Raw genomic sequence first — 23,801 nt, 5'->3', positions numbered from 1 at the left:
GTAAGTATATCCTTGTTGGATTGCGGCGCTATGGGGAATGAAGCAGATCAAGGCAAATGAGATGAGGGAAAACAGGAGTCACTTCATCATGAACGCAGCAGAGTTGATTCCGGCTTTTCGTGGATATATCTGTTGAGAAGGTGCGTTTCACCCTTGGTGTGTCTAAGGTTGTGGTGAAGGTGAGGCTGCGGTGCGCCTCAAACAGTTCAAGTTGTGGCTGGGCTGCAACATGACGATATGTACAATTGGTTCAAAATATCCTCCCGAGTTGGTATTCATTCTCAACCACGAGACGAGGCTGCGTTTCTGGTCACCTTGACCCCTACAAAGTATCCCGTAATACCAAGCACAGCAAGATATGTTCAATCCTGACTGGCTCAAGCCATCAAGATCCTTCCACAAGCCGTGTGTCATCGAGAATCATTACGTAGTCGGTCTATTAACCCGACTGATCTTCGAGAGCCTGGTCCTAGGATCAAAAAGGGGAAAAGCTTGTCGTATCGTCGTGACTTGCTTGCATTGCCTGCCGTCATCGTGGACATGGTAAACGCAGCCAACAAGTGAAGCTGGATTGGTAGGGATTCGGCTCCCAGTCCCGCCGCTGTGGTCGAACATCTTCCACATCAACGCCGTCGTCAGCTCCGCGTTCATCTCGACAATCTCCTCGAATGCGGTGGCACAGGCATCCACTGTATTGGTGCTGCCCCGTCTGTATTTTTCTGGGGCTTTCGCGATCTGATAATGTACCTGGTCCACAAACAGCTTGCGAAGTTGTGACCCCTCTGCCAACCTCCCCCAAGCCCACAGCACATTCCTCAGACCCGACCAGTTGGCCAGCCTGAAGCGATCGACAATGGCATTCTGAAGAGCGGGCATGCCATACTTGTCGGCGAGAACGTATGCGTTGACCAGGACACCTCCCGGGCGTCGCAAGTCGTCCAGGCGACTGGTGTACATCCACTCGACCAACACGCCGAATGCCCCCGGGTCGTCGTCCCAGAGAGTGACTGCATTCTCCTGTGCCTCTTTCATACCTCCGCGAAGGCACTTGTCGAAGAAAGAGCATTGTGACACCAATATTTCCTTGTGGACCCCGAATTTCACCTTCTCCTTGCCGACCGTGATCAGGACAATATCTGCGAAAGAGTAGATTTCGGTGCTGACGACGTTAGTTTCTGGGGATTTTTTATCTCTGGCGATGTTCAAGCAGCTCACCCTTCAGAACTGTCCTTGCCAACTACTGGACCGGGGTCTTTGCCTGGGAATTCATCGTCGCAATCCTGCCACGTTGGATTGTCGCCGTCAGACATGCTTGCAAGTGTCTCTGGATGTGATGTGACCTTGAGTTCTTCAGCTCACTGTGAAAGAGCACATGCGTCGGAGGAAAGAGGAGTGTCAATGTCGCGAACTAGAGGCAATCGCGTGGCAGGTGCAGAGTAAGAAGGACCAGGAGAAGAGAGTAATGAGAGAGACTTTAGGTGGATCGGGCAGTATGTAGATTCCCATCAAGATACTTCCACAGCAAACAAACAGATAATATTTCGCGGCCCCGCGGCCTCAAAGTGAGGCAGACTACAGAATACAGGACAGCTAGGACAACCCATCTCTCGTGCCATTCAGCAGTATAACGAGATCTTCTGAATTCGGGTGGTTACTGCATTGGAGGATTGGTGCGCAAATTTTCCTCACCTTATCCAGTGGCTTGAAACGTACTGTATGTCTCGGGGGGTTGGAGATACCAAGTTGACGCTTTAGGTTGAGCAAAGTGGTAAAGCCTCCTTCATAGGATACTTACACCTCTTGAGCTCCAAACTCGCTCTTGGTGATTTCGACCGATGCACCCTGGGCAGGCTCAGCTTTTTCAGGCCAGGCGAGCAAGAGCAAGCCATCCGGCCATTGCTGTAAGTGGCTCAAGATTTTTCTTCGGATTACAAGATGGTACTTCTGGGAGTCCCCATACAATGGCACATGCGAACACAACCATCTCGATTTCCCACGAGCTTTTATGTTCCCTTCCCAGCCGTTCATACCATGAGACTCTAGTATCGTAGAGTGAGTTGCATATCCACTCGAGGAGCAGTTTAGATCAGATGCTTCGACCTGGAGAACAACACATGTGAGCACTGGTCGAAGACTGCAGCATATGACAGGGGAAAAACAAACCTGAAGTAAGCCCTCAGATATACAACCTGCCACGCTCCGAGACCCACCAACATTCCCATCGTCCCAAAGGCAAACCATTTGACCCTTTCATTCGTGCTCTCATTGGTGTCCCGTAGCTTTTGTTCCCGGATTCGGAGATACTCCATCTCTTGGACAATCTCATTGACTGTCTCCTCTATTCTTCGCAGATCCGCTTCCACGGGCTTGAGCTTTTCGTTGGCTTGGATCGCGGACCAGTCCCGAGCGTCCGCGCCAATATCGATGTCGAGTTCAACATGGCGAGTGGGGTTGGGAACAGCAGCTACATCCGCTTGTTAGTCCTCATATTGCAATTCTACCGGACATGATGGACTTGGATAACAGGGGAACTCACATCGACCAGTCAACGTGTTCTCGAAGCATACATCAAACGCGGTATCCGCCAAACTTGTAAACGCCATCCTCTTCTCCCCCGCAACATCCTTGGGTCGACCGTAATCGTTCCCTACTGCGTCTTTGATGTGCATATTAACCATCTGTCCATCGCCTCTGCTCCCGCTCACAATGGCCGTGACCACGACGAGGGTATCCTTTGTGACAAAGTTGCGTATGCACCGTTCATTTTTGGCACTGTGTCCTGGTTGGGCCACGAGGTCAAATTTCAGTGCCGAGGAAAGGAAAGGATATAGGAGGAGGGAGAGGAAGAAGACCGCGAGGCGCTTCATCGTGCCGACGGACAGCCGCTCTGGTTGACGACAAAGTGCACAACAGAACACTGAAACGTAAAACAAACCAAAGCCGCGCTGCGGCTCCGGAAGTGAGAAAACGGGGATTGCAAGGGTGCGAGAAGAAAGCGTGTAGAAAGTTGTTCAGAATTGGTAGACCTGGAGACTGAAATTCATTCAATGTTCAGGAGTGGCAGAAACTGTGTACAAAACTGAAATCACGTGGGCGGTGAGAAGGCAGCCCCTTTTCCAACAAACCCTGGCCGGACACGTTGACACTATCTTATTAGTGAAGCACGCGACTTGCAATAAAGGGGATATTTTACATAAGACAAAGATTTGTGTATATTGACAGGATCTCCGAGCGTCCTTAACTGTTAATCTACATGGCAAAATAGATTGTTTGGGTATCTGACTATCCAGCTTCATCAGAGAAGAAAAAAGATCTTTTGGCGATTTTGATTCCTTTGGCCTCTCCTCCAATATACATGGCCTTCCAGCACAGCATCGAATAACATTACCTCTTGTCACGTCCCGGGTACCCAGTGCATAACGCAGAATACCTCTGGACTATCATCACATCATCGTCCACTTTCCTGGTCACTTTCTCACACTTGCTCTCCTCTGGAAGAATTTCAGAAACCCTGCTTGATCCTTTTGCACTGCACCTCCAAGCTTCTGTGGCGGCTTCTCATTCATGCCTGGTGGTGGCCCCGAGTTCATCAGGTATGCAGCCAGATCTGCAGTGCCGCCACCATTCGAGGTTGTAGTGGCATCTCTCGGTTGGACACGCATTTTCTGTCTGTTTCGCTCGACATGCGGAGCATGTGTGGTTGTTGTAGGCCGGTATTTGTCCAATTTTGATCCCACCTGCGTCAAGTGTGGAGATTCTGCGCGCGCAATGTTGACTGGTCTTGTGTTGGGTGTTGCACCGTTCCCGTTTGCATGTGGATTATTCCTGGCTGATGACACCGAGCCACCAGGTAGAAGGTCTTTCAGCTTGGAGCTGCTAGTAGACTGTCTGATCATGTTTGCGGGATCCGGCTGAGTAGGGCCGGGTATTGCAGCAAGAATGGGCTGAGTCGTCATGCCAGGAGGAGGCGCAGTGTTCCTCAGGAAGTCAACAAGTGATTCTTCATCGGTCCGTCGCTTGGGCGGCTCATACGCCTCTTCCATGTCTTCTTCCTCCTCGTCAGAATAATCAATTGCGTATGGATCTCGGATTTTCGGTCGAGTCCTCTTGGGCGTGCCATCCGTCTCAGGAATGACGGGTTGTTTCGATATCGCAGTTGCAGAGGATCCAAACCCATTCGTGAACTTCCCGGCCGCACGATTTGTAGATTCCAGTAATCCAGTGCGTGAGTTCATTGATGAGGGCATTGATTTGACCGTCATTGCACTTTCTTGAGCACTGCCATCAGAGTTACGTCCCCTGGTGTCGAGCTCAGGTGGAGGTGCCAGCGCGTTCAAATCGTCAGAATCCATCGTTGTTCGAAACGGGGCCACGCTCCTATCAATGCGGTGTTCACCAGCAGCTCGTGGAGGCCCTTCTCTGATAAAGTCAATTAAATCAGAACTTTCCGCCGTTCGAGGCCCTCTAGCATCTCGAGCCTGGTACTTCGACCGAGTCGAAGACTTCCCAGATGTTGTGCTAGGACGGGTGTCACTGTCAACTCCAAAGACCTTTTCTCTAAGAGACAGATCCGACCGGGCGCCTTGAGCGGTGGCAGGACGTGCGGCGAGCAATTTCGGAAGCTGTGCATCATTTTCCGGTCCGGTAGAACGAGCATAATCAGCAAGATCTCGAGTATTGTTTCGCACCATCCGTGCTTCACGCGGTTCACCCAGACGATTCCTCGGCTTAGAAGGCGAGGGAGTAGATTGCTGGCTAGGCATTTGAGGATGAGATGATTTGGCTGAAATTGAATTAGTAGGGTTTGCTCGGAGGCCATCCTTTGCAGAACGAGATGACTTCGGCCGCACTTCTTCTCCCGGAGGTGCGGTGGTTCGGAAGAAATCTGCCAATTCCTGCGTCTGGCTTTTCACCTTGAACTTTCCTCCCTGTAAACTATGTCAGCGCTTTGCAAGATAGACTTCACGGTGTTACATACCACATTGGCAGAAGCAGGCGTCAGAGTATAATGGAGTGTTTCGTTGCTGTCAATCAGGAGATCAAGACTCTTTTTCGTTCTATCAAAGTCTTCCCGTGGCCACCCTTCCTCGTTATCTGAACGAAGCCGAATGTGTTGCCGTCGAACTGTTCCAGAACCTGATGTCGATGGTCTTCCGTTCGCGCTTTCGCTTCTTGCGCGGCCGTTCTGCGTAGTCATGCCCAAGGTCGCATATCGCGAGTGTAACTCTTGTGGGTTTTCCGCCGCCTCTTGGTCTTCCGCTGAATGATAGGGCGGTGGGGGATGTTGAGGGACTCGCGGTTCATTTCGCACACCTTCGGTGTTTTGATGGTCCAAGGAGGATCCCCTATTTGGAATGACTGCTGGCCATGTAGATGTTGTGCTTGGCGTTGTGGTAGTTGAGTTAACACCAGGGTTCTGGGAAGGCGCCATTCCCTGCACAAATGAGCCGGTAGAATTCGCATTGCTGTAGCCTGAACTTGTTGTATCCGGTGTTTGGAAGATCGTAGCATATCCCAGATTCGAATACCTCGAAGTTCGACTATCAGCTGCACTTTCTCTTTGAGCTAGTCTAGGGTCATAGCTGTGTGCGACCAGGTGTTCTCCTTCATCCGTGGCATCCTCTTGCTCATGCTCATGAATAGCATCCCCGGGTCCAGCAACGCTGAACCCAGAATCCCTGGGATTGGTGTGATCGTTTCCGACCTGGTCTCCTTCACCATCGCTGGAGCTCAAAGCCAGGTCTTCCGGATCGACTGCAGCTTCCTGTGACTCTTCCTCCACCACAGCCATGCCAATCCCTGACACTGGGTTATGTGTCTGTTCGAAGTCATCTGCTCTGTTGCTTGGCAGCCGTTCTTCTCTGGTAGATTCAGCCGGAACTGGCGAAGTAAACTCGTAGCTCGGTCGATCTCTCCGGAGAGCTTTTGCTGCCTCTATGTTCAGCGCGCCGGCGATTGTAGCAACAGTGGCGCCGATTGCAGTTGAATGCAGACCAGATCTGCCTTCCACCTGAGGCGATTGAGTATCCTCGTCGAGCTTCTCCGAGAGGTCTATATCATCCTTAGATCCACCTGTAGGTCGAGAAGGAGCGAGTTCCGATTGAGACATCGACTGTGCGCCGGAAGAAGCTTTCGACGAAGTAGGCACCGATCTGGATCTCCTTCTGCTCGGATGTGGCCTGTCTGAATGTTCATCGTCCGCTGCCGAACTTGGGAATTGGCCAGGCATGATTAACATACTCGTGGGCCGTCGGTCTCCAAGACTAGGACGCGGCTCGTTGTTCTCCAACTCTTCGAAAGTACGCGCCAACCCCGGCACCTCTATTTCATTGACATCATTTTCAGTCATCGGTAGAGGGACGTTTGCTGGCGTAACGGACCGACTCCCTTCTTCCTGAATTGGTGGGATCACTGGTGCGGAAGGGAATTTCCATTCGTGCATGGGAGATTCAGAACTGATAGGCGACATAACGTTGGGTGTCGTAGGGCGTGAGGACATGCTGCCGCCAGTCCGCACACTTCCCTTCCATGACCGCCAAAGTCGTATTAGAGGCCCTTCTTTGCCGATGCCTGACATATCTATCTCTTCCAAGAAAATTCCGTCTGGCTCTGCGTGGTGCTGGATTGGAGTGGTTTCTCGACCCGCATCCTTGAGGTACATTGCTCGCCGTCTTGCATGTTGCGCTGCTATACATAGAGCCTGCTCGGCGAGAAACTCAAGGACGGTGGATAGAAAGATTGCAGAGTGTGGGGAGATTCTTGCGGAAGACCTGTATGCCTCTTTTACTTGACTTAAATGGTCCCTCACATCATCACCTTCCAGGTAATCCTCCTCGTCCTCTTCCTCCATGTCACCTAGCTTTGCATAAACCATGCAGCGCAGCCTGGTGAGTTTCCAAGCAAGATCGACATCGAATTCGGCTTTGGGGTCAAGGATGGTTTGGTGGTTTTGGATATTTTCCAGTTCGTCTTCATCCAAATAGTCTTGTAATTCCTCGTCAGCAGCCTTTATAGCTGCACGTCCCAGTCTCTGTTTCAAGACCAGCGGAACTGCAGCTCGGACCGCACCCAATGCTGTCGATTGCGATTTGGAGAGGATGTCATAGAGTATCTGATCCAGAAATCCATTGAGCATGGCAACCGCATTATTTGAAATCTTGACTAGACGATCAATCTCCGCGTAGACCAACTTCTCAGCTTCGGCGACAGAGACATATGAAGGAGGCGCTGATGCATGTGGTAGAGTGGCTTTTGTAGATTTTGCAGACATGGAAAGCACGTCAGTTCCTGAACCCATGCTCCGTAATTGCGCCATATTGGTGAGACGGCGACACAAAGGAAGGCGACAGGAAATGGGATGAGAGGTCGAGGAAGGCAGCGCAAGGAATCCGCAATAGAACAATCAGTGATCCATGAGGTTGCCTGAGTTGATACGAAACTCTGCAAGTCCGAAGTCAGTCTGTCAAGATTCGATTCAACCTCCGTAGCAATCGAGAAGTCGACAAGGCAATGTTCAAGTATTGAGACCAGGATCTTCGACTGTCGCTATGTTGGGTTCAATTGAGGCGCCTGTGAGGCTTTTTTTGCAACTGGAGGCGGTGGTCGCAAACGATCGGGTAACGAGCAATCGGTTCCGCTCCGCAGTTGAGGAGTTGGGGGAAATTTCGAGGACAAAGCTCAGTCTCCCCCTGTTCAACAACTGTGGAAGAACGAGCTGCGCTGTCGCTGCCAGTCGAAAGAGTGTTGTGACTTGGTTAAACAAAGAAGGTCAGGCGCAATTAAGATGTCAAGCGGCGTCGGTGAGGGCGGACTGAACAGAAACAAGTGAGTGACTGCTTGACTGCTGGCTTGCGTCGAATGCTGGGCTTTTCGGGGCTGGTGTTTCAATCCGGACATGGGGTTCCCTTTTTTCACGTTTGACACGAATTGCTGTGGATGCTGCCCATTGCGGGCCCAAGCCCAGCGCCCAATTGCACATCGGGGGCCCTGAACTCTGGTGTGCTTAAGGGGATGAAATCTGGGCCTGCTACTGGTTCCTCTGTCACAGCTGCAGACGTTCTTTAACTAGCTGGGGACAAGCCTGTAGCCTTAGTGCACACCTGTTCGCAGGTGTCCGAGTTTTGACTGCTGCTCTCGTTGGCTTTACAAGGAAGACACCCACTTCCATTGGCCTCTCACAACGGCCATCCATCTGCGTCCCCCTGGTCTTAAGTGGCACCAGAGCTATCAGAGAGCCCCAGATGCCCACAGCTGGGGAATCTAGTTCAACTGTTTATTCGTTGCCTTGACACGGTCTATACCAGTCCTGGGTCTTGAATACCTAGTAGGTATGGTTCGAAGACGCACCTTACTCTTTTCTGCTGTTCCACATCGTACCTACCAGGTAGTACCGTACATGGCGGCCGCCCCCTGAAGAATGCATTCAGATTTCTTTCATCCACGAGTAGGTACTTGTTCTTGTACATAAGTTCCCGCGGATTCTGCTTCCCAGAAAAGCTTGCCCGCTTTCAACCATCCACTGACGAAGTCCCCGCCATTCTTCTCCCCCAAGAAGCGAAGTTCAACCTCTTTGATTTGATGGCACAGGTGACAGAGCCTGGACGAAAACAGAGGCTACGTGCCCCACCAAAGAAGCGTGGCTTCAGTAGCTTCTGATAGCAACATGCAACTTAACTGTCCGGCTTGGCTGGAGCGCAAAAGGTGGAGTCAGACCTTTGAAAATGTTGAAAAGGAGTAAAGAATTGCTCACAAGCGAAAGTGCAAGTCCCTCTTGCTCTTGAGCGGCGTGACATGCCACGTACCGCAGAAACCCGGCGAGGCGAAATGTTGAGGACAGTGCGATATCTTCCTCTGGAAGGCCAGTTGACGACAAGCTGATGCAGAAGCTCCTGTTCATATGACCGCCGCTGAAAGCAGGTGGTGGTGGTTTCAATGAATGTCTTGATGCCATATTGTCTGCTGTATGATGACCACTGATACGCGACCGAGCTTGCTCGTGCAACAGAGCAAGGCTTTTCGAGAACTGGCGAGTTTCGGGGAAAACGACCAGTTTGCGAAAACTTCAGGACACAATGGAGATGCCAATGGCATACAAAGCTGCTCAGGGTAGCCGTCTCGTCGCCCAAAGTAACGCGGGTGGCCAATCGTCCATCATCGCTTCTGTCAGCAGTCCCCTTAGGCTTGAGGTGATGCAGTCCTTCTCTGATTGGATGCTCATGTGAAGATGTCAGGCTTCAAGATGTGCACCCTCACTTCAAAAGCCCGCCGAGGTCTCTTTCCATACCGGCGACGCGCTCCTCCAAGATCTTTTTCCTAGCCTCCAATAGGCGTATCTCTTCCTCTTCGACCCGGAAATCTTCGCCCGTCAAGTTCGGCGTATCACTGTACTTGCTGAGGTCTTGCCCCAGATCATTCTCATCCAATATTTCTTCAGGGTTGGACGCCCGGTTTGCGCTCTCTAGAAGGGATTGTTGCCTGGAGACTTTGTCCTCAAGTATTGTTATGGAGCCAGCAACTTCTCGATGACGGGTGCGGAGGGCTCGGATTCGGTCTTTTGCTCCCGCCACGGCGTACACCTCGCAGAGCCGTTCTGCACCTCGGAGGAGAACTTCAACGTTGACTCCCTCACGAGATCGTCCACTGCTAGATTGTCTGATCTCCTGAAGCATCTCTTTGCCCAGTAGCGTCGAGACCGCGGAATGTTTCATGTGATTCGCCAAAGGAAGCCCACTTTTACGACCTTGGAGACCATTTTTGGTGTCTGTAGGACGGAAGCCATTCTGTGGACGACTCCTATTGACAGCATTGGGGTCGATCGAGAAGAGCGCACGCTCGTGAGGTTCCGTGTCGCGAATCAAGGTTGTAATCTCCTGGTTATTGAGTAGAGCATTTGTGAAGATCTTAGGAGGAGGAAATCTGCGGCCTTGTCAGCGAAGGAGAATCAGAAAAGTCATATTGTATGCATACTCCAGCTCAGATATCGACTTGGCAGATAGTGAAATCTGCTCCAGATGGCTCGCAAGAAGAGCCATATTGCTGTGAGATGTGAAAGCACGTGTCCCAGTCTTGATCGTCTCACCTGCCGCGCTGCTGTATACTGCGGTCACAGGCTACGAAGAGGCCACGATATTGACAGCATATGCAGTACCCAAGAATGTACAGCATTCATGCCGTCAAGGCGTCTTGTACATGCATCATGGGTTCTAATGATAGAGTGTTGGTGATTAGTTTGTGGTGGGTGTGGAGAGGCACCCGAACGCGTCTGTCTGTTGTGCCTGGCGAACTGCGGCTGCGCTATGGAGAGCAAGCGCCATCGAAAGGCCAGAAATGACCACTAGGTAACTGACTGCATCTCCATCTCCATTCCTACCCAAAACTTCCGTGACTTCAAACCAACCCATACATCATCCTAAGCATTCTCCTCTCAAGTTCGACATTTCTTCCTCGACGGTGTATCACAATCACATACCCTAGAAGGTCGATTGCATCAACGAACTTGTGATTGGAGGTGGGCAAGGATCTTGAAACTTTGGGCCGTATGCCAACTGAATCACCCAATCTTGCCCTGATATAAATCCTCCTTCCTGTACAGAAGAGCTCCACACAACAAACGATCAGCCATACGCCTGTTTCGGCTTGAATCTACTCCTTCGCCAGTCCAGTCCGTTTCTCAGCACAACTTTTCCACCTCCCGCCGAAGATATGAGGGGCGACAAACCCCATCTCAACGGCAACGATCCTACCCGAAATGGCATCAATGGCTCGGACGACGTCGAAATGAAGGAGGATTCTAAGAATTCCAAGCGGGCGCCAAAACAAGCAAAGGAGAAGGATGGCGATGATGAGATGACAGTTGTCGTTCCCCGTGCAAAGGGCGCCAACACTCCGAGCGCACCTCAGAAAGCTACCGATGCAGATCTCACGAACGGAGCAGTAGATGATGACGGGGAAAAGGAGGGCAAAGAGGAGGTCGATCCTCAAGAGAAGGCAATCGAGGGTAAGATGCACAAGACTTTTGCTGTTGAAGATGTGTTACTCACGTTGCTGCAGAAATCAAGGCCAATCTTCCATTGCTGGAACGCGCTGTCAGCCAGTTTGATCCTCGATTCAGCTTGAGAGTCCTCCGTTCCATATCTTCCATCCGAAAACATCTGTCCGCTTATGTGATAGCCTCTGTTGTCACCCAAACTTGGGCAACACCCACCGCGACCGCAATGTCCCTTTTAAGCGCCGTCAAGGACGACCCGTCGTTTCCCACTCAACAAGTTGAGGAATGGCACAGCAAGAGGGATACAGTGCAACAAAAAGGCTCACACAAGGAGATACTCCCTGAAGTCGACGTCTACCTTTCGATCTTGGTTCAAGTCCACCTCTACGATAAGAAATCAATCAACGCAGGCGCCCAATTCTCGAGCGCTCTGGTTGAACATCTCCGAACATTGAATCGCCGGACTTTGGATTCGCTCTCGGCTCGGGTATATTTCTACTATGCGCTTTTCTTCGAAGAACTGGCGCCCCTGCCTCCCTCGCCTGCCGCTGCGGTTTTGTCGATCCGGAAACCACTTCTTGATGCTCTCCGAACTGCGACACTGAGAAAAGATCAGGACATTCAAGCCGCAGTCACGACTCTTCTTCTGCGGAATTACCTTTCCACCTCTCACGTCACCCAGGCCGATCTCTTGATATCCCACACCAAATTCCCTCCCACCGCTGCCAACAATCAGATTGCCAGGTATCTGTACTATCTCGGCCGCATCCGGGCAATTCAACTTTCATACACAGAAGCTCACGAGCACCTAATTGGAGCAACCCGGAAGTCGCCAACATCCTACAAAGCCAGTGGATTCTATCAAGCTTCGACCAAAATGCTTATTGTGGTTGAACTTTTGATGGGAGATATCCCGGATCGTGCGATCTTCCGCCAGCCTAGTTTGGAGAAAGCGTTGCAGCCATATCTTCAACTTGTGCAAGCCGTCAGCTCTGGAGATGTGATCGGGTTCCAGAACTTGGTTCAGCGGTACAATGCTACCTTTAGAAAAGATGATACGTACACGCTTATTTTGAGACTGCGCCAGAATGTGATCAGAACCGGCATTCGCATGATGTCTTTGTCATATGCAAGAATCTCTCTGCGCGATATGTGTTTGCGGCTTGGCCTTGACAGCGAAGAGTCCGCGGAATACATCGTGGCGAAGGCGATTCGTGATGGGGTCATCGAGGCCAGCCTGGATCACGAGCGTGGGTACATGAAGAGCAAGGAAGTGGGAGATGTATACGCTACCAGGGAACCCGGTGACGCTTTCCATGAGCGTATACAAGCTTGCCTAGCGTTACACGATGAGAGTGTCAAGGTACATTGATCTTCAAACGCAAATTGATTCTTTTGCTAACTTTCCAAACAGGCTATGCGTTTCCCCATGAATCAACATAGACTAGAGCTCAAGAATGCTCAAGAGGCGCGTGAACGCGAGCGTGAGCTTGCAAAGGAGATTGTCGAAGGAGAGATGGATGATGATGACGCACCAGGTGGTGATTTTGACGGGATCTGAGTGGAGGAAAGCATCTTATGTGCCTTACATGGGGATTCCTGAGAGTGCAGCAAACGAGCAAACTCGACAGGACAGGATTCAGGGATAGGATTGAAGCTCCTGAAGATCCAACGCGCATACATTCGGGCAAATCAACGGACTGTGCACCTGGCGTTCGGTCAGCCAGGGTTTGACGGATCTCAGGGCCTCAGTGATCTGTGTAGTGTCGTGTTCGGTGACGGCAGCTAGTCTTTAGAGCTCCGCCACAATGTAATTGTTTCCTGGAGTATCTCATGCAGTCCTTTAGCTTTTGGGAAGCTTTGTTTATTGATTGCCACGAGCATGTTGCCTTTTGTCATCACCTGTAGGTATCAATTGCCAGCCTTGCCAGCCTCGTCGGAGCAACCTTTAATGTTTTTCCGAAGGCACGAAAATGGTGGATTGTGATTGGCGGATGCAGACACGTCTTCTGGAATGCCGGCCATCGCGCAGGTTCATCGTTTGTACTCAGTGCCTATATACAGGGACTCAGTGTCAACATCAGCACCTAAACGGGCCCTATTGCTCAGTCAGGAAAAAAAAGGATGTCACAGTCACGCCCTACATCACAATTGCCCGGACGAACGAGATCGCGCTCTCCCACTTCGAGACCAACAACTCCTCTCCGGCCTTCGTCTCGTTCCTCATTACGTGCCTCTATCCACCAGAATAACGGATTGTTCACAGGGCCTGGGCTGCCACTCGACTCCTTAGAGCCGCAATTTGCGGAGTTGAGTGACTCAATGGCTGACCTGGAGGCAAATTTGATGCATTTACAACTCATGCACGAGAGTCTTGGTCGGTTCGGGGAGAGTTTTGCTAGCTTTTTGTACGGGTTGAACATGAATGCCTTTGTTGTTGATTTTCCAGAGGTGAGTTGCGTGTATCCCCCCTTTTTTTTGTTGCGGCTGTCACAATAGCGCCGCTGCTGGGACGAAGTTGACAATGACCTTTTCGCGCCAGGCTCCAATCACAGAGTCAATTAAGCGTTGGCAAAAGCGTCAGCAGGGAGGTCAGGGAATTCCGGATGATCAGTCAACAACGGCGCAAAACAACACCACTGGTGATACCCGGCTCGGCGACGGGGCTGGAGACGCTACTTTCATGACTGCAGCAGATGCAAGTTTCGCAAGCTTGAAGGCAACTCCGCGTCGCAAAAGCATGGCCCCGTCAATAACACCTGGCACTTCCTCGACTGTCAAACAGACCCATCAACCTGGCGGTCGAGGAGGTGCTGCTGCGGGAACGCGAGGAGGTAGAGGCACTGTTGGTAGCCGGGGTTCGAGAGGCAGTAGTTTACCACGCGGTCGAGCGAGGGGGAGCAAGTAGGAGACGATGTCCTCGAGTGCAGGTCTCACGACATCATGACCTGTTGTTCTCGCGGAGATGTTTCCTTAGGGCGGGTTTTGTTGCGCCGAGATACTAATATTTCTCTTCCATAGATGAAGTTTATGGATGAAAATCTGTCTAGGCAGTGCTGTCCTTCCAGCTCTTGTCCTCACTATGCACAACCACACTTGCGAGCAGGGTTCCTTCTGGTACCCATTGCCTCTGGTGGCTGGCTCACGCGGCATATCTGCGTGCATGGTCTCCAGCTCGATGATACCATTATCTCTCAAGAACAAACCATTTCCGACACCAGCCGAAAGATATGATCTGTCCACAGACCCCGTAAAGGCACTAAACACCAAAGGCACACATCCGCCACACACATCGCTGTCACGGCTTGTTATCCCTTGAACCCTCCTCCACTCCTGTTCCTCGCGTCCGTCGGCTAGATTTGTTTCAGTACGAGGTGATTTCCGATGGGATCTAGTAGAACATATTCGAGGTCTTCGTCAATGACATCCTTCGTGTCGTGGTGTAGGTCGGGCTTCATGGTGTAAAAATATAAAATCAACGCGCGAGGAGGGAAACCCGAAGAATCTGGAGACGGGTAAAAGGGACTCTGAAGTCTTGGATCGGACCCGGACGGAGGGATCTGCGGGTGACTTAGATTTGTGCAAAGCCACTGTTGATGGAAGTCTCCTTTTAATCCCGAGTCAATGTTTGTATGGCGTTAAAACGAATGCAGCAAGCAACGAAGACGGACGGCCTCGAGATAGGAGACGAGGAGAAGCGAGATGTAGTTTCAGGCAAGGCTGTGTGGAGATACTGTAGACGGTTGGTTGCGGCTCAAGAATCACGGGGTCTAGACCTTTGACATGCAAGGCTGTGGCGCGAGGCTGAGCCCATAGCCCACCGTAATTCTAGTGCGGGGCGCAGGGGCCTCATCGCGCAAATGTAATCACTTCACATTCAAAATTATTCCCTTGATTTGTCGACCACAACTCGATTCACAATAGTCCCGGTCCCTATTGTTCTTGTATTCACAAATGGACGAAAGTCAGTGTCCCCACTGACAGCTATTGAGGGGCATTCAGGAACAATCAGACCTTATTGTGATGCCTTACTATTAAAGCCATCTTGCCTGCTCCGTTTCTCCTGAACTTTGACATCTCCAACAACCCACTCTTTTTATATATAGCGACCTCATCCCTGTTCCACCATCATTCATCAACATTTTCTCCAGCACAGACTTGATAGCCATGGCTCTTACACAATGCATGCCCGCAGCGGGCTGTGAGCATCTCGATACCGAAGCCACCAGCAAAATCAACGCCTTTCGCGAAACCAGCAACAACCAGCTAGACCCAGACTTTGCAACATACTCTTGTATCGCATGCTCTTTCTCCGGCAGCTTCACGGCACTGAACAAGCACCTCTCCAAGACCCAGCATGGGTTCGCCGTCTCCCACAACTCTGTGTACTGTGGTAACTGCAATGATCTGATCTACGATCCGGCCTTAGTCATCAGCACCGGCAAAAGCAGCAGCATCAGCAGCAAGGTCAACGGAGTGAAGAGGAAAATTTCAGAGTCCAACGACGGGGAGGACGATTCCTATCTGACAGCAAACACCTCCCAGCGGCCGTGCGGCAGGACCGGTGTTCGCGGCTTGTTCAATCTAGGCGAGACGTGCTACATGAACGCCGTGCTGCAGATGATGGTGCACAATTCCCTTCTGGCAAGCTATTTCTTAGGGATGGGTCACCCCATCCACACATGTCCGATTTCCAAGGAGCCTGACAAGAAGGAGAAGAACGATTCTGACGACGACGATGAAGATGACGGGTCGGCAGAAGGTTCTCAGAACAAAGAGCACAAGACTTGCGTTGCCTGTGGCATGACCGAGCTATTTTCCGATGTCACTATGGTGGATCAGCCTCTTCCTGCCCACGCTGTCAATCTCTTGTTTGCTTCGTGGAAGAATATTCCGGTACGTAGTTGTTCCCCCGTTCCCCAATCTCTCCTTCCCCTTGGTTCAGCTGTTGAGGATTCCTGATTCTCATTCTACGTGAATAGCAAATGTCTGGAAAGGGGCAGCAAGACGCTCAAGAATGGTTCATGTGCATCGTTGACCGCCTGCACGAGGGGGTGGCCCAGTACGTCCCGTCGTCCGAAAACAAATCCCACGCTACCAACCAGGCCAACGGGATAGCGACACTGGACAAGCACTGCATCTGCTTCTTCCACAAAGTCTTCTACGGACGTTACAACAGTCAGATCACCTGTGACACGTGCCATACCGTGTCAAGTCGGGAGGACGAGTTTTCAAGCATCTCGCTAGATTTCCAGAAACAGATGAAGAAGAGGAAGAAGGGGCCAAAAGACGGCGGTACTAAGGATTCAAAAGACACCGGCGGCAACGAGGGGAGCAAAGAGGACAAGGACGTAAAGAAAGGCGAAGGAGCCAAAGGCTCCAACAAGGACAAGGCCGCGGACCTCAAAATCACCATCCCAACCGTCCAAGATTGCCTGCGGGCGTTCACAGCACCCGAACCCCTCTCACCCGATCAATACAAGTGCAACAACTGCAACGCGCGACGGTCTGCATCCAAGCAGACCCGCATCCGGAAGTTGCCTGCCATCCTGTGCGTGCACGTCAAGCGGTTCGGGATGAAGCAGAGCGCCAGCGGGGTTTTTGGGCCGGAGAAATACGAAGGCAAGATCGACTTTGGCCTGCATCTCGACATGGCTCCATACACCACACGGCCGCCCACCAGGGTTCCCGAGCCGGTCAAGAAAGAGAAGAAAGACAGCGGCGAGGTCGAGAAAAAGGACAAGGAGACCAAGAGTTCTTCGTCCTCGACCAAGGCGTCGAGTTCCAGTATGAGTTCTGGGGGTGCGGCGAGAAAGGAGAGCGAGTTCATGTACGACCTCGACTGCGTCGTCGTGCACCAGGGCGAGCACGCCCAGAACGGCCATTACTATGCCTTTTGCCGCCAGGATAACAAGTGGTTCCGCTTCGACGATGAGATTGTCAGCGCGACCACCACCGAGGACGTCTTGAGACAGGAGGCCTATCTCCTCTTCTACAGCCTGCGCAGTCTCGAGAAGATCTGAGTCGTTGACCACGGCCATGACGACAGCGCGCAATGGTGATGGTAAAGGGACGTCATATTTGTATGTGCCTACCTTTCTACCTTCCTTCTTGGGCCTGCCTTTTCGAGCTTGCACACCGGTGGTTGGCGTCGGCATGGGACTGGGACAGGAACTGGGACAAGAACTGGGACATGAGCAAAACATACAAGGACAAGTACAACTACGCGGAAAGAAAGCTGAGAAATAAAGAAGGGGTGCTAGTGCTAGTACTGATCACTACCAGGCACTCAGGCACTCGGGTTCGGAACATAGGTACCGAGTACTGCAAGTACATACAGACATACATAGATTCCCAGCTGGAAAAGAAAATGTATGTGCCTCGTACAACCAAGTATGTATTGTCCACCAGCAATTCAAGTCTGCCTGCATACATGGCGTTACCCTTTTCGATCGGTCGGTCGATCGAATTGATTCCAAGTACAACAAGTACAACCCCTTGCTGCCCTAACATGCCGCAGAGCCTGTACTGTTCGTTGGTGGCAAAGTTTTCTTTGCATGTGCTTCGTGCTACAAGTAGCTGTCCAAGTTTCCATAGGATGAATGCATTGGCGCCCATTGTATCCCTGCTGCATTAGTACCCCGGTATAGCACTTATACAAGGACTTGTTGAATCCCCCCCGTAGTGCCTGTGAAACACAAATCTCATGATACATCAGGGAAGGTTCGTTTGACTTTACTTGATAGAGATACTGCACTGACTTGTAGGGAACCAGGTATTGGAGGCGATAAGCAGACACATCTTTGAATCTCCTTGATAATGGCTTCTCTAGTAAACCAAGATGGGATTAAACAACAACTTACCTGTCTAGTTAGCATTAGCATTGTGGTCGTCGGGAAACGGTTGCCAGTTTAGTCCCACAGGATTCTGAAGTTGATACGCCTTTGTAAGAAGATCACCGATCCATGATGTGCATAAAATATTATGCAGGGCGGTCAGCTGTAGCGCTAACTCGGGAGCGAATGAGGGATCGACAAGACGGCGTCCTTGTGACTACGTGCAGTTCTAACCGCTGCACGAGTCGGTGATTAAACGTCCGGGCATGCAGTGTTTCCGGAGGAGGGGAAGGGGCGCGGGGGCCCTCGAAGGTGTTGATGGATCGCCCAGTCGTTTAGAGCATAATGTACCGTCGTCCAGGGAGGAGGAGCTAGCGGATTTGACGGCATTAAAAACCCAGACACGCCCAAGGCTCGGAGCCTCGGTCAGAACAGTCGGCCGAAAAAAGGTCGCCATTTCCATAATTTCTTCGAAGCCGTGGAGTATTCGCTGAACCGAACTCTCGAAGCTTTTTCTCTCCAGGTATGTTGCAGTAGCGACCAAAGTGGATCAGAATGTATGAGTTGATGACAGGAGAGATCGAGATCAAATTTTTCTAGGCCTTTTCCCGGCGACTTTTAGGTCAATACTTTGCACGAGAATACTGTGACATGCCTGGCGGTGACACATCTGGGTCGGTGATCGTGTTCGGTCCGGCATAAGACAACAAGCCTGGGTGCCTCAGATAGGGAGACCACTCGCTAGCTTGGGCTGTTTCAGGCTACTGGATTATCAAATCAGGGACTCTGTAGATCAGATGTTTCCTTGTGGGAGACAAGCTTATTTTCCATGTCAGGCTAGAACAGCGGCCGAGAAGACCGATAACTGGTTCTAGTAATACACCCATTTTCGGGTGTGGCGTGGTGGAAGGGATTGGCCGGGAGCAGAGTGGACGAGACGAGAGGATGGCGGGCGGGTAGGCAAGACGCGAGGAACAAGAATGGAGGCTCGTAGAAGTCAGCAGAAGGTGACACGGACGAAATCGACAGCCATAAGCGAGGAACAGAGAGTCTCCCCGCCGAGGATTGATTTCCAATCGGTAATAGAAAGGCGTATGAGGTCCACGGTCAGCATGGCGGTGGGTTCTGGGGAGAGAGGAATAGAACAAATACTGCTTGGCAGATGGTGTGGCAGTCAGAAGTCACGGAAGTATTGAGTACTAGGTACTCGGTACACTCGATGCAACTCGTATGGCACTAGCTGTGAGCGCAAAAAGGCAAAGAGTATACCAACTCGCGAGTACATCGTACGAGCAAAGAAAGTGCGAGGCTGGCACGCTGGCTTCCCTCTCTGTCAAAAGCAGCAGGATAAAGTCAAACCCCCACCATGTGCGGAATCTCCACCACACAAAAGTATTCTCTGCACCAAAGGCTGGACTTGTGTATTTCCAGCCACTGGATTTGCCGTCCTTGTACGAGAACCACCTGGTGTACCCGTCAGCTTCCTCCCAAGATGTCCGAGAAGCTATCCGCTGAGTCACCGCTCCTCCGCCACCGGTCACTGCTGTTTGCCGTTTGAGACCAACATCTAAATCTTGCGATCTCGATCCTGCCAGGCCAGTCATAGACCACATCTCACACCACACTCTCTGCCTAGTTGCCCGGGTGCTACTCGGCAAACCCCGTCTCCAGCCAAAGTACCTTTTCACACCGCGCAAATTGAACAAGTCCCGTGCCTGACGAAGCGTCCAGTACCGCCGTCACCAGATCCATCCTCGGCGTCTGGGGCCACGGAATGGCTCGGAAGAAGACTTCAGACACCTCATTCTCCTAAAAAGCTCTAGTCCTCTACACGATCATGACATCATATGAAGGAGTTGGGATGATGATGGCAACGAACGTGAAGAGGGCGGAATTGCTCAGCAAAGACAAGACATTGACGCGGAAGGGAATCATGGCAAGAAGCAAACAATATTCCGACTCGGGTATAGGATGAAGCCGTACAAATTTTAAGGAGAATGGAGGGAGCAGATGGTGTCGAATTCGGCGCGCTGATCGCGGCTCTGGCAAAGGATCCGATCTCGTCGCCCTTTTTGTCAGCAGTCTACAAGAAATCGACCGCAAGTGTGCAACAGGGCGGCGGAGGCTAAAGAGGAAGTATCCTTCCCGGTGGGATCCACACCTCGCACCAGCATATTGAGGGAATTTGAGCTCCTTCGACAGTACTACATTGAGTATGGGCTCTAGAGCCGGGAAAAGAAATTGTTGTATTTGTAGAGCTTGGACCAACAGCTCTACCTGTTCTCCGCTCAGCAATACCTCGTACCAGTCCAGGTACATGACGTTTACCCCATAAGCGCTCGCTGGGTAAGCGAATACTAGGTATATCTTTGCGAGGTTGCCTGGGGTCTGACGTGCCTCTCTTGCTTGGCTGCTACCTTCTTGTCCACAGTATTACGAGTACGAGTAGACATCTACTGTAGCTGGCGAGTACGCCGAGGTGGTCCGCTCCAGCTAGAGAACCTTCCCCCTGTGAAAAAAGTAAATAATATATGATAATAGTAAGAATACGCTCTTCTCCCATGTTCCAGGGCCCGGGCTTGGCCCTAGTAGCTCTTCGGTCGCCCTCGTTGGGCTCTTGTGGGCTCCTGTTGGCCGTTCCGGGAGGCCGCCAATGGGTGCGCCGCTGAGGTCAAGGGTGCCCAGGGCTCTCTGGAGCTACTGCACCTGCGGGCCTTGTCACTTCTTGACGCCTCGTTCGATGTCCCTCCGAGCGGCGATAAGAAGAGCCAAAGTGGGCTGCAAGCTACAGTACGCACCACCAGCACCACTCTTTCGCGCATCCGAGAAATCCGGCCACCAGTCCCCCAAGATGCGTCTAACTGATGCCAACAGTCGATGGCATGCTCCATCTCCATGGCTGCAAAAGCTTTTGCTCTGCTGACCTATTCGTCCCCGTCCTGGCGCGATGCCTGTGTGCGTGCTCGCCCTCATCCGATGACTCGCGCGGTGGCCTCCAAGACCGCCCTCAAAACTCTTTTATAGTCACCCGTGACCGCCGCATGTGGGAAGTCCTTGTATTTGCTCTCTCTCTCTCTCTCTCTCTACTGAACTCTTGCCCTCTTGTGCACTAACACCACCCTCGCCTTGGTGTCTGATCCCTCGCGCCGCGTTGCCTCGTCCCAACCAACCTCGCTGTCGTCCCCCTCACTGTCACACCCTCCTCCCCTCCTGGGTCGCATTCGGTCCTACTGCCTGCCATTGATTCCTAACCCCACCCTCACTTCCTGAACGAAACAAGCTGCCAAGTCAGGTGGGCGTCGGTGTAACAGAAGGAGCATTGGAGACCTTCCAAACAAGTGTGAGCCGGATGGGTCTGTCGAGATGGGCCATTGCAGCAGCGCTGCTCCAACTCGCCTCAGTTGTACTGGCTCATGGTCACGATGAGGAGAACCATGATATGGATATGAAGAAGCCGGAAACTCCCCAGAATGGCGGGGACGAGAACGATCCATATAGCATGCCCAGCTACGCCGGCCTGGGCCAGCACCAGAATATGATCACAGCGCATATTGTCCTGATGGTGTTAGCATGGTTTTTCATTCTTCCAATTGGTAAGTTGGCCAGGACGTAATGTGGCGAGACAAAATGTTCCTGACCGGAGTAGGCGCCATTTTCAGCATTGCTCGATCGAAACTCGCTCTTCCAGTCCAATTTCTCTTCCTGATCGTCAACGGCTTTGGGCTGCTGTTTGGAATTGTGTACAACGTCAACACTCCGGATTTGTATGTGCACAATGCCCACCACAGAATTGGCTGGATCGCTACCTGGATCATGACCGCACAGGTCATTGCGAGCCTGTTGTTCGCCTATTCGCGGAGAGGCAAGCAATCCTCAGCTCCAGCCGGCGAGAGGGCGGCGTTTCTCCCGGTTTCTGTTGAGAATATAGCCCAGCATAACAGGCGGCCACCTTATAGTTCCTACCGCTGGTCTGGCGACAGCGGCCAAGGCACTGATACTTCCTCGACACTGCACAGCCGGGACGGGTCTCCCACGGTTGTGGGCCGACGAGATACGTTCGATGATTTCGAGAAACCCGAACCTCTCCCAGAATCGGAAGACGACGATGACCTGCAGTTGCCGCAGCAGCCTAGCGAGAAGTCTCGCTGGTTGCGCATCAGCTTCATCGATAAGTACCTGTCCGCTCGGATCCCGAATCTGGTCTCATCTCAGATTTTGCGAGTGGTCGAGATTGTGTACAATGTGGTCGACAGATTGATTCTGGTCCTTGGTTTCATCACTTTGATAACCGGCTTCATCACATACTGTGGTCTTTTCGTGAGTATTTCCCTAACTGCGCCCCTCCCACTGTGGGGCGCAGTCAGCAATTCAGGAGCCCACGCAGAGACTGACCTTGTCTGAACAGAGAGCAAACAATGTTTTCACGGGTCTCGCGCATTTTATCAAGGGAGGAATTTTCTTCTGGTACGGATTGCTCACCCTTGGACGATGGATGGGTTGCTTTGCCGATCTGGGCTGGGCTTGGAATCTTAAGCCGACCCGCAGCGAAGTCGGCCAATGGAAGTCGAAAATCCCTTCGGCTGAATTCACAGAATCCTTTGTCATTTGGTTGTATGGTGCGACCAATGTCTTCCTGGAGCATCTTGCTGCTTGGGGTGGCGAGTGGACGGCACAGGACTTTGAACATGTCTCGATCGCCATCATGTTCTTTGGAGGTGGATTGGTGAGCTGCTTTTGTCTCTTGTTTCCCTTGGAATCCCTCGGCTAACGCAGTTTGCTAGTGCGGTATGCTTGTCGAGTCCAGCATCGTGCGACGTTGTCTCAACACCGTCGTCGAAAACATGCCCGCCCGAACAGAGGTTCATCCCAGCGAAGCACTGGAACTGCGCGATACCCCGAAACAGTACACTACTTCTCTCAACCCTATGCCCGGCTTGGTCATTATCCTCCTGGGGATCATGATGTCCTCGCATCACCAGGACTCCATGGTGTCTACCAAGGTACACTCACAATGGGGCACACTCCTGGTCGGCTTCGGTGTCGCTCGGATTTGCACGTACCTGATCATGTTCCTCTCTCCACCAAAGTCGGTCTATCCCACCCGGCCGCCGACCGAACTGGTCGCATCCTTCTGCTTGATCAGTGGCGGGATCATCTTCATGGCCAGTGCCCGCGACATCATCCACTATATGGAGACGACAGGTCTCATGGCCATGTTCGTTCTCACCGTTACGTGTGGGTTCACGGCGTTCGTCATGGCATATGAGATCATCGTGCTTTGCCTCAAGGGCTGGGCCATGAGGAGAGAAAACAAGGGCTCGGCTCCCAGATTTTGAAGACTTAACCGTGTTCCGTGCAGTGGTTTTCTGGTTTGACTGTGTCAATCGAAGCCCTGCAAGTAATAGTCAAAAGCCCTCATCCCCAATCAACCAACAACTCGCATGACTTGAAGGAGTTCTCAGGACCTCGAATCAAGCACCACCCCAGACCTGCCGATGCTTTTACGTTTATACAGCTTCTTACGATCTTTACCTTGCTGGACGGCTCTTCGCACCAAGCATAGCTTTGCGGAAGACGATACCCTGCTATAATGATGATTTTACGACACGTCCCGAGTTTTGGAGAGACCTAATGAGGACGCGGAAGGAAGGAAAACCCCCGATGGAGGAGGTTTATCGTTATTGTCATCTGCTTTCAAAAACGCACGATACCCCTGTTACAGACGCCGCACGCGCCGGTCACGTTCTGCGTCCATCAGCACTGCCACAGGCGTCCGCGCATCCAGTGATACCCCCCCGAATCCATAGAGTACCGCAGCTAGGGATATAACTAGCTAGCTGGTTTTTTGTTTATAGTTGCAGTGGAAAACACTGCCTGACTGCTTCGACCCGGATCCGGGCAAGCTAATAATCAGAGAAGACGATTCATAGCTAGGTTCTATCTCTCTCTTCTCTCGTGACATTTTCCTTGCAGCCGCT

General features: G+C 51.8%; 8 protein-coding genes across 8 annotated transcripts; 4 read left to right on the top strand and 4 right to left on the bottom strand.

Moving 5' to 3' along the window:
• Positions 1 to 423: 423 nt before the first annotated feature.
• Positions 424 to 1,310, bottom strand: Z517_11835 (uncharacterized protein; the record flags this gene model as incomplete). Its single annotated transcript, XM_013423418.1, has 2 exons — positions 424 to 1,159; positions 1,216 to 1,310. The coding sequence occupies 2 exons, from the start codon at positions 1,308 to 1,310 to the stop codon at positions 424 to 426; spliced, it is 831 nt and encodes a 276-aa protein (XP_013278872.1).
• Positions 1,311 to 2,081: 771 nt separating this feature from the next.
• Z517_11834 (endoplasmic reticulum vesicle protein 25) lies at positions 2,082 to 2,867 on the bottom strand (the record flags this gene model as incomplete). Its single annotated transcript, XM_013423417.1, has 2 exons — positions 2,082 to 2,464; positions 2,537 to 2,867. The coding sequence occupies 2 exons, from the start codon at positions 2,865 to 2,867 to the stop codon at positions 2,082 to 2,084; spliced, it is 714 nt and encodes a 237-aa protein (XP_013278871.1).
• A 600-nt stretch (positions 2,868 to 3,467) lies between these two features.
• Z517_11833 (uncharacterized protein) lies at positions 3,468 to 7,315 on the bottom strand (the record flags this gene model as incomplete). The annotated part of the gene is made up of 2 exons (XM_013423416.1): positions 3,468 to 4,928; positions 4,979 to 7,315. The coding sequence occupies 2 exons, from the start codon at positions 7,313 to 7,315 to the stop codon at positions 3,468 to 3,470; spliced, it is 3,798 nt and encodes a 1,265-aa protein (XP_013278870.1).
• Positions 7,316 to 9,248: 1,933 nt separating this feature from the next.
• On the bottom strand, positions 9,249 to 10,031 carry Z517_11832 (uncharacterized protein; the record flags this gene model as incomplete). The annotated part of the gene is made up of 2 exons (XM_013423415.1): positions 9,249 to 9,915; positions 9,967 to 10,031. 2 exons carry the CDS (start codon positions 10,029 to 10,031, stop codon positions 9,249 to 9,251), a joined length of 732 nt encoding a protein of 243 aa, XP_013278869.1.
• A 670-nt stretch (positions 10,032 to 10,701) lies between these two features.
• Positions 10,702 to 12,548, top strand: Z517_11831 (uncharacterized protein; the record flags this gene model as incomplete). The annotated part of the gene is made up of 3 exons (XM_013423414.1): positions 10,702 to 10,996; positions 11,050 to 12,350; positions 12,402 to 12,548. 3 exons carry the CDS (start codon positions 10,702 to 10,704, stop codon positions 12,546 to 12,548), a joined length of 1,743 nt encoding a protein of 580 aa, XP_013278868.1.
• Positions 12,549 to 13,348: 800 nt separating this feature from the next.
• Positions 13,349 to 13,895, top strand: Z517_11830 (uncharacterized protein; the record flags this gene model as incomplete). Its single annotated transcript, XM_013423413.1, has 2 exons — positions 13,349 to 13,438; positions 13,530 to 13,895. The coding sequence occupies 2 exons, from the start codon at positions 13,349 to 13,351 to the stop codon at positions 13,893 to 13,895; spliced, it is 456 nt and encodes a 151-aa protein (XP_013278867.1).
• Positions 13,896 to 15,154: 1,259 nt separating this feature from the next.
• Positions 15,155 to 17,010, top strand: Z517_11829 (uncharacterized protein; the record flags this gene model as incomplete). The annotated part of the gene is made up of 2 exons (XM_013423412.1): positions 15,155 to 15,883; positions 15,970 to 17,010. The coding sequence occupies 2 exons, from the start codon at positions 15,155 to 15,157 to the stop codon at positions 17,008 to 17,010; spliced, it is 1,770 nt and encodes a 589-aa protein (XP_013278866.1).
• Positions 17,011 to 21,172: 4,162 nt separating this feature from the next.
• Z517_11828 (uncharacterized protein) lies at positions 21,173 to 23,159 on the top strand (the record flags this gene model as incomplete). The annotated part of the gene is made up of 4 exons (XM_013423411.1): positions 21,173 to 21,416; positions 21,470 to 22,140; positions 22,229 to 22,546; positions 22,605 to 23,159. The coding sequence occupies 4 exons, from the start codon at positions 21,173 to 21,175 to the stop codon at positions 23,157 to 23,159; spliced, it is 1,788 nt and encodes a 595-aa protein (XP_013278865.1).
• Between the last annotated feature and the right edge of the window lie 642 nt (positions 23,160 to 23,801).

Source organism: Fonsecaea pedrosoi, assembly GCF_000835455.1.
Source record: "Fonsecaea pedrosoi CBS 271.37 unplaced genomic scaffold supercont1.8, whole genome shotgun sequence".
In the NCBI taxonomy this organism is placed as follows: Eukaryota; Fungi; Ascomycota; class Eurotiomycetes; order Chaetothyriales; family Herpotrichiellaceae; genus Fonsecaea; species Fonsecaea pedrosoi.
The sequence above is the reverse complement of the archived record's forward strand: the minus strand, read 5'-3'. Positions and strand labels throughout refer to the sequence as shown.